We start from the raw sequence: 9,192 nt of genomic DNA on the forward strand, positions 1-9,192 counted from the left end.
TAGCAGCATGCCGATTTACCACGATGAAGTCGTCATTTTGTTTTTTTTGTTTTTAAATACAACTCTAATTGTGTCTGAAAACCTGGATAATCACATCATGCTTGTCAGTGACACACAATGTTCATGTTTACCCTTGTGATGCATCACCATGAGTGTTAACTTAAAATGTGTTTTGTTTTGTTTTTTGCAAAAACAATATTGAAATAAATACTATGCAAACCTTGACTGCAATTATCAGCCTTTGTTCCCATGAGAAAACTAGATTGTAGTAATTTACTTTCCAAAAGGTTGACAAATTGTTCAAAATTAATTATTTGGGATATAATTAGGAACGAAAGAGTTTGGGTTTTTTTTGACAGAAAATGAAATGAATTCAACAAATTACCACTAAAGGGGAATAATTTTGATACAATATAAGGACAAAATATAAAGTTTATAAGCATAATAAAACATACCAACACACAATCGGATGATTTGTCATCTATTGCCGCAAAATGTAAAAAAAATAAAAAATAAAAAATTCCCCAACAATTTTTAGCTTCATGACATAAATTCAGAAGTTACCGGTACATGCAAGAATGAGCCCATCCGTTAAAGCATCCAGCGACAGTGATATAAAGTTTGTAAAAAAAAAGTGGAAGCTGAAGGATCACAGAAAAAAAGCCATAGAATTGTCCCAAGATGAGTCCGTCTGTCACTTTGCGTGCTCTTCATCCTGAGCATCGCTATCCTCTTCATCTTCACTCTCACTGTACTGATAAGTACAGCGGTTGGTGTTCACAAACAAATCATCATCGTTGTCAGAGTCGCTCGCACTGGCCTCCTTTTCATCTTTCTCCCCACTGTCGTTTTCCTCCTGTTTCTGTTGGTTGGTCTTGTTTTCAATCATGAAACCTTCGGGCCTGGACAAAGTCAATTGGGACAATTTCACTGAGCTATGTTGAGGTGAAAACAAACAACAGTGAGTGTGTGTCACGGTTAACTTGCCACACACCAGAGATGACGTTCTTGCAGGTACACAATGTGATCTTTGTACAGAATAGAGCTGATTTCAGCCTTCACCTTCTCTCCCTCCTCTATGGGATCCACGATCACATAGTCACCTTGATGTGAAAACAAATAAATACTTTGTGTCTCACATATAGAGGTGGGTCAATAATTTCCTGTGCTCCAACTCACCTCTCTTGATCCAAATGTTTTTGCGGAACTTTGTGGGCATGCTCACCAGGAACATCTCGCCCTGAGCTGTGACAGTTTCATGGAGGTTGTTACCACGGCTACCAGTCACCTACAGGTGACAGCGAGAGGGGATATTTGAGACAGAAAACGGCTTCGTTTCAGTATCACAGTTTGGAAAATGATTTATTTAAAAAAAAAAAAAAAAAAATCCCACTGAACATGTGCCATACAACGACAGTAACACTACTTATTTCTCAGAAAACTGGTGTCTACTTCCGTGCTGTGTTCAGTCACATCAGAACAGAAATGAATTGGTGTTAGCCACATAATACATCTTGCAAACCTTCACTATCTGCTGGTTCTCGGTTGGCACGACAAAGTCTCCAAGAACCTCCTTGACGACGTGCTTGCGTTTAGTGGCCTGTGACATTATCAGTGTTCACTTTGTAAGCCAGCTGAGGAAATAACAAGAAATGCAATTAGAACAGTTAAACCATGTAATTTAAAGTGAAGCCCTCTTATTCTTTAATTTTGAATGAGAATTGTAAAACTATCGACCACAGAAATTCACCAGCTGGGCCGAGTTAGCGATAATGTTAGAAAAATACCTTGAAATAATGATAGTCTTCGAGTAGCAAATGTGTCCTTGAATCTTGCCAGGGTGCTATTGTGACTTAATAACAAGAAGTTGTATTTACAGTTAAACCACATGCGTTTCTGCCACCGGTAAGCTTCACTTCCGGGTAACGTTCGATGCCGGCTTGGTATTCTTCTTCTACGGTTTTGATGGTTGTAAACTAGTGTTAAGATATATTACCGTCACCTACCATTTTGGAGTTTGGACCGCAGTCACCTTTATTTATGCATTTTTTTTGGGTGACTTTTTATTTTTATTTTTAACCTTTAATCCCTACTATGTAAGTACAGTATCTGTAATTTATATTTAAAAAAAAAAAAGAGGATCCATTCGTTTTATTTCCACTTTTATTTATTTTCCTACCAGTTTCCAGCAAATAAAGCAAACCACACAGTTCAAAGTTAACGTTTACTCAGCCAAAGGTAACAAAACAGGGGCTACATTTCACAGCACAGTGACCTAACTATGACAAGTGCCAAATACAGAACTTCTGCCTACTACTGTCAGATAAAATGACTCAAAACCTATGCTTTGACATAAAAGAAAAATAAACGTGCACATAAAATCTCATATGCTTGACGTAAAAGACAATAAAAATGCACATAAAGTCTCTAAAATAAATTCAATAGCTTATTTTTAGGTTAGTAACAGTAGCTCTGGCATTCATTTCAAGGAACACTAGTCTGGTTTAAAAGTAACATCAGGAGGACACGTGAGTGTGGGAATGTTGTGCAATCTAGGTCAAATGTGTGCGATCACATGACATTGTCTGTATGCTGGAATGAGTAAGAGGGTACACAAATTTTGTATTGTTTGTTTTTTTTAGTTGACAACAGCGGACGAAGCCATCCTGTTGATTCCGCACGCGTTGGAGCCTCTGTATAGGTAGTAGTAACCCTGTGCGAGAGAATAGCATGATCATACAACATATCGTTTTATTATACAGCCAAAGACTGAAAACACTTCTCCTCTCTGCCTTGGGTTTGTATTTACCTGCTCCCCGTAATCTTCCCCCCAGCTGTTTTTAATAGCCCAGAATGGAATACCCTTACCTGAAACGACAAAGCACACAATTATTTGTGATTAATACTGTTCACGATGAACATAATTATTTAATTTATGAAATGTAAAATAACACTAAATAATAAAATCACTGACGGTCTCCATATCCGACCAGAAGCACTGCATGGTCAATCATCCAAGGGTTACAGAAGATCTTAAAAGGGTGGGACACACCCTTCCTGTAAAACTGCACAATACGTCAAATAAAAAAGCAATTAGACATCCTAATCATTTCTTATTCTCATCAATAAAATAAATGCTGATGGTTTAATCTACCTGCATGGCAAATGCATTCAGTGCGACAGAGATGGGTCCATTCTCAGCCAACCAAGCTGCAATTTCTGAGCGGAAGGACATGAAAATGAATTCAACACGTCACATTTGATTTTACATTTGCTCACCATTCTCATCTTTGGACAGCTCCACAGAGCTGTTGATGTAGGCAGCCACCTTCCTGCTGGTGAAGTCGCACCTTTGCTTATGGCCAGTATAGGAATAGTCACTCTCCAACTCCAGACCGCCTTCGCCACACATGCAAGAGGGGCCATAATCAGATACACTGGCAACATGATTCATCGTTCCAGCGCAAAGCTCGGATGTCAAGCTTAAAAATGTCTTCACAAGATGTTATATGTGACCTCACAAGTCTAAACATGACATTCTGATTAATATTACATTGGTGGAATATGAGTTATGAAGCAAAATCCAGCTATTTTTTATCCATCTCAGGGTGCAGCCATTTTGCCACAGAAGACGATATCCATGTGTTATGTGCTGAGGTTGGATCCCAAAGCGCAGACGCAAATACGATTTTAACTCTTTATTCACATTGAGAGGCGTGGAATAAACTTGACCAGACGAGAAACACGAGAGTTACACAGAGGAACAGAGGTAATAATCCGACAAACACTTCTCAGACAGACTTATATAGACAGCGAATCGATCTGATTGGTTGTGGCTAGACATGTGGGTAACAGAACTGACATGGAATTACCTGATTGGCTGTTGACCAGATAAAGATATTAAAGATTCCTGACATCACATAGCTCCTGACATCACATAGTGTCTTACCAGTTGAAACTAGATGCTGGTTACATCAGTTCAAAACAGACACTTGACCTCGCAGTCGTGACCCAAACATAATCCTTGCATGACCCTAGTCATAAAAGTAAGCATGACCCTAGTCATGACAGTACTAAACATTACCCTTGCATGACCCTAGTCATAACAGTAAGCATAACTCTTGCATGACCCTAGTCATGACAGTATAAGCATAACCCTTGGATGACCCTAGTCATAACAGTATAAGCATAACCCTTGCATGACCCTAGTCATAACAGTAAGCATAACACTTACATGACCCGAGTCATGACACCAAGTTGCGCAGGTTTCAGGTAACAACCAATCACAGCTCAGCTTCAGAAAACAGGTAAGGATTGGTTGTTGCCTGAGCCCTGAGCAACTGTGACGTCATCTTCAGTCGACAGGGAGTGGCAAAATGGCCGCCCCCTGAGATGGATAAAAACAGCTGGAGTTTGCTGCTGCTTAACTCATATTCCACTAACGCAACATTAACCAGAATACCATATTTAGACTAGTGGGGCTGCATAGAACATATTATCGTCAAAAAAAAAAAAAAAGAAAATGGGGGGGTGGTTGACTTCCTCTTTAAGCACAATATGAATTACCAAGATTCTCAATCGCTTCATAGGCATTTGACGGCAACCCGCCTTTGCACGCCTGGTCCAGCCCATCACAGTCAACCAGCTCTAAAAAACAGAAAAAATCAAATCAAATCAAATTAAATCAACTAATGCTTATAATTTATTTGAAGTCAACACCTTTCAGTGGCGGAACACTACCTTGTTCAGACAATGACTGCAAAGTTCCGTTTTTCAGAAACCACTGCCCTTCAATGTTACCCGTGACAGAAAAAGCCCAGCAAGATCCACACATACCCTGTAAGACAAACACACACGCACATCAACAGAAAGTAAGGAGAATTGATTTAGCCTTTTATTAGCCACACATGCTACTTAGCGCAACTCCTATTGTTGTGCTACCTGGTTCTTAACAGGACTAACTGCACCATGATCCCTCCAATCCCAGCTGGCAGGGGCGGGGCTTCGGGCAGAGGGGGCCAACTTCATTGGCCGCTGAAGAGTCCACTGGCTCAGCAGCGGGTTCAGGTAGGTCGAGCGAAATTCATCCTCTACGAGCAACGAGAAAGAAGGCAGTTCGTGGATGGATGACTATGTTTTTTACATCAACAAACAAAAAGTAAAATTATTTTGTCTACAAACAATGTGGCAGCGTATGCCAACATTTGTATACGCACCGGTGAGGTCACTGAACTTGGTGATGCCGTACTCTGCAGATCCTTGATCCAAAGACTGGATTTTTGCCGCTGTCTTGACATTCTCATGGAAGATCTGCAAGCGGCGGTCAGCCTCTACAGAGAGAAATAAATAATAGAAATATGATAGATGCAATGGGAATATTTGCGGAAAATAATTTATTGACATGAGAGCCCAAGGAGTACATGAAAAAAAAATCACAAGAGTAACATTAAGTTCATATGTCGATTGTCTGCATTGTAATGTCCCCTAGAAGCTCACATCAACATTTTTAAAGTGGAAGTCAACCCACATTTTTTTTTTTTCTTTTTTTTTTTTTAAACAATAGTATGTTTGAGTCTAAATATGGTATTGTGGTTTATATTGCATTAGTGGAATATGAGTTGAGCAGCAAAATCCAGCCGTTTTTATCCATCTCGGGGGTGGACAGCAAGTGGCAAAATGGCCGCCGCCTGAGATGGATCAAAATGGCTGGCTTTTGCTCATAACTCACATTCTGTGGAATATATACATACAAGAATGACAACACAAGGATGAGAAGACTTATTCGTTTTTACTCTCAGCGAGGAGAGCAGAATTGCCAGGTACAAGCTGTCAAAGATGCTCTGGCAATTCTCTTGCGTCCTCTCTTTTTTGGGGGATTATTTCCCGTCTAGTTACAAAAAATAGTGTTGCACTACTAAGGGGTGGGGAAAGCGCAATAGTGCAACGCTGCATTATCTTAAAATAACATATCTGTCTGCTTGGATGCAAGTGTGTTGCAAGTAAGCACGTGATTATCCATTAAGAAATGAAAGTTCTCGTTTCCACCTCTGCCCCAGATGGTTTGACTCATTTTAAACACAGCCTGGTAGTCTGGTACAGTTCATCACAAAAAAAAAGCAGTTCACTTAAAGTTCATATGAGTGTAAAGCATTTTAGCAAATATACTTGGTGAGCCAAAACCACCTTCCTTCATATGCAACATAAGACATGTGGAATGTAAAACATATGTATACTCACCCTCCTGGGTGCTATAGTCTTTATTGTATTTAACCATAAAGTCTTTGAAAAGGCCCAGCAGCTCCACAGACGTCTGGTAAATAAAGAACAGGCAAAACACGCTCATCTTATCCTTCGATTCAACATGATTGGAACTTTTTACTACAACCACATGGTTCGATTGTCAACTGATTTTAAGCATGACATTTTTTTTCACCTGCAGGGGCTGGTCAGGGGAAGCGTCCTTAACTGTGGTTGTTTCTTCTGGTAGAGCTGGCGAGAAAAACGTTTGAGTAAATAAGTAATTGTAATTGGCAACATTATTTGGCCAGGTTCGGATGTCTTGTTTTGGCAATCTTTAGAATACAACTGAACTGAACTGAATTGTTGGCAACAACAGCTTCTCTTGCTTGTGCTAAAAAATACCAGAGATCAGTTAATAAATAATCAGAAATCGAAGAAAATGCAAGCATAAACATCACAATCCACGTGCCTTGCCTGTGTACAATTTAACTCCATTTGGCCCTGATATCACAAGTGCTATGTAAAAACAAATATCATGAAATGATGGTTTGGAAAGTCTATTTTTTTCCCCCCGACATCTGCTTCAAGCAATGCTGCAAATGATCAAAAATGAAAATAAAATATTTTTTTCTCCTCCTGAGACAAATTGAAATGTTCATTGTTGCCCGTATGGAAATATCAACAATATGCATTTAAAACTACGACCACCCCTGCCTTGTTAAAAATTACTTACCCTTTGGTTGGCACTTCTGTTTGAGCAAATTCGACTTTGACTGCCAGGGTATGTCCCAGATTTCAAACACACAAATCTCGGTCTAGCGGGAAACAAAACAAAAGCGCATCCAGAATTCTTTTAAATTGTTTCTTTCAGCTAGTCATTGACGTAGTGACATTTACATTGGGCTATTTTCTGCCTATGGAGCTTGGAAAACAATGACAGACTGGAAATAAAATAGCTGAGTGTGCATGTCTGTGGTGTCATGAGATTTGATGCCCAGAAACTTTATTTTTATACTTTTTTTTTTTTTTTACACCAAAAACAGACAAACTACCTTGAGCTGTTGTAACTCGGGATAGAAGTCACAAGTCCTGAGCATGCTGGATTTCTTACACTGGGTATTACTCATCTCCACTGTTATAGTGTAGCGGATACCCTTAACCAGCTGGAAAACAAAGACACAGTTTATTTTGATATAACAAAAAATAAAAAATCAATCATTCAATCATTTATGCAGGTAAGAAAAGATAATTTGTTATTCCCAGTGAAGACTTGTATATTTTCTAGATAAATTATGTATTGCCATTAACAAAGTTGTAGTATGATGAGAATAAACTTAAATATACTAAAATTATGACTTTTTATATCACAAAGATAACTTTATGATCGTAAAATTACAGCTTCATCTTGAAAATATACAACCTTTTCGGCAAAAATATACGAATATTCTCACCAAACTTTAATAATTATACTAGAAAATACACAACTGTATTTTTTACTGGGGGGGGAATCTGACTTTAATCTGTTCTAACATTCAACAATCTAACATTCTTCAGGTTGGCGTATTGTGTACGTGTGTAATGTTCCAGTTGCACTGCTAAGCTGCAGCTGGATGCTTCTTTCTGTTGTTGAACTTGAGCTGTTGCATGTGACCGCAGCATGACAAAATGCAGTCATTTGGAAACCGTCAAATTCAGGCAATGTTAGTTAAGTCATTTCCGGTTAGGCAAAACAAGAAACACTGAATCAATCATAAAAATTGCATTTAGGTCAATGATCAGCATGTGCAAAGCAGCCTATGTGTGCTGTCATTCTAAAAGGTTAAGCTGACTACAGTACAAGCCTGACGCAGTTTTAATTAAATTCCAACCGACAACTAGAATGTATTTGAACAACCTGTTTGGTTGCGGAGATGAGTCGGCTGACTTTGCGGAGGTGCATCGCGTTAGAGCCCAAATTGTAGCGCTCCTGAGCGAAGTGCAAAACCTTCATCAAGCCGGGGTCGGACTCCGTCACTCGGATTGGCGAGCCCGGGGGACCGAACAGAGGCCGGTCCATGTCCTCACCGAGCCCGAGCGCAGCGCCTAGTACGGCGGTCAATGCCACCACACAGTAAAAGGCCCGACAACCCATCGCCATGTTCTGAGAAGGAAAGAGGCTGTGCTTCCAGTTCGTTCCGCTTATAAGGCTGACAAGTTGTTTTTCTGCCAAAACAAACAATGCTTTTTTTTAACACAAGGAAGAGAAGCTGTTGTTGCCAAACAAAATCCTGGGACGGCTTTGTGGGAAGAGGAGGAGGAGCCAGTGGTATCACCATCAGGGGTGCGTTCAAGAACATACGCACGCAACGTAACGTTTCATAAACCAAAATTGACGAAAGTATTCTTCAACGGGTCCATAATAATAATAATAATAATAATAATAATAATAATAATAATAATAATAATAATAATAATAATAATAATAATAATAATAATTCGCTCGGTATTTGCTCATCCTAAGTATTATTATTATTAGTAGTAGTAGTAGTAGTATTATTGTTATTATATTGTATAAATGGAATTGATGCCAACACGCACGCTTGCACACAAACACACGATTATTTAGTATTGCAGCTTCAAATGTTGTAGATGTTAATGTTATGTGTAACAAAATTCAACATTTTTTTATGGTTATGATAAATTCCATAAAATAACTTAACAAAGTTATTCTAGGCGTCAACATGCAGACTCATTAGCAATTAAATATTTCCACTTAAACGAATTACAACTACCACATCGTGTCCACTAGTCTCAATAAAGTATGGAACACAACTACCCGAATAATTTACTTGAGATGTTATCAAATGAATCGAGTGTGATAGATGTATATGTTCATTATTTAATAATGCTGATTAATTTCGATAGATTATGATCTTTATTGTCACCAGTCCCACAGCGCAGTTATTTCCTGGA

At 38.9% G+C, this 9,192-nt stretch overlaps 2 protein-coding genes across 2 annotated transcripts; both read right to left on the reverse strand.

Annotated features, from left to right (window-relative positions):
- Window positions 1-414: 414 nt before the first annotated feature.
- Window positions 415-1,970, reverse strand: eif1ad (eukaryotic translation initiation factor 1A domain containing). The gene is made up of 5 exons (XM_077532305.1): window positions 1,788-1,970; window positions 1,523-1,634; window positions 1,180-1,288; window positions 995-1,103; window positions 415-902 (listed from the first exon to the last, which is right to left on the reverse strand). Exons 2-5 carry the CDS (start codon window positions 1,607-1,609, stop codon window positions 695-697), a joined length of 513 nt encoding a protein of 170 aa, XP_077388431.1. The 5' UTR covers window positions 1,610-1,634; window positions 1,788-1,970; the 3' UTR covers window positions 415-694.
- Window positions 1,971-2,145: 175 nt separating this feature from the next.
- Window positions 2,146-8,541, reverse strand: ctsf (cathepsin F). Its single transcript, XM_077532304.1, has 14 exons — window positions 8,135-8,541; window positions 7,293-7,403; window positions 6,974-7,055; window positions 6,434-6,489; window positions 6,238-6,310; window positions 5,217-5,330; window positions 4,942-5,090; window positions 4,741-4,837; window positions 4,567-4,647; window positions 3,280-3,399; window positions 3,155-3,219; window positions 2,975-3,065; window positions 2,810-2,868; window positions 2,146-2,713 (listed from the first exon to the last, which is right to left on the reverse strand). Exons 1-14 carry the CDS (start codon window positions 8,375-8,377, stop codon window positions 2,639-2,641), a joined length of 1,416 nt encoding a protein of 471 aa, XP_077388430.1. The 5' UTR covers window positions 8,378-8,541; the 3' UTR covers window positions 2,146-2,638.
- Between the last annotated feature and the right edge of the window lie 651 nt (window positions 8,542-9,192).

Source organism: Festucalex cinctus, chromosome 9, assembly GCF_051991245.1.
Source record: "Festucalex cinctus isolate MCC-2025b chromosome 9, RoL_Fcin_1.0, whole genome shotgun sequence".
NCBI classification, from domain to species: domain Eukaryota; kingdom Metazoa; phylum Chordata; class Actinopteri; order Syngnathiformes; family Syngnathidae; genus Festucalex; species Festucalex cinctus.

Coding starts and splice junctions, on each gene's coding strand:
- eif1ad (XM_077532305.1), bottom strand. CDS start 1,609: ATGTCACAGGCCACTAAACGCAAGCACGTCGTCAAGGAGGTTCTTGGA. Junction 1,104..1,179: donor AAACATTTGGATCAAGAGAG/GTGAGTTGGAGC, acceptor TTTCACATCAAG/GTGACTATGTGATCGTGGAT. Junction 903..994: donor CTGCAAGAACGTCATCTCTG/GTGTGTGGCAAG, acceptor GACTTTGTCCAG/GCCCGAAGGTTTCATGATTG.
- ctsf (XM_077532304.1), bottom strand. CDS start 8,377: ATGGCGATGGGTTGTCGGGCCTTTTACTGTGTGGTGGCATTGACCGCC. Junction 5,091..5,216: donor CAAGTTCAGTGACCTCACCG/GTGCGTATACAA, acceptor CGTTGCTCGTAG/AGGATGAATTTCGCTCGACC. Junction 3,066..3,154: donor TGAATGCATTTGCCATGCAG/GTAGATTAAACC, acceptor CGTATTGTGCAG/TTTTACAGGAAGGGTGTGTC.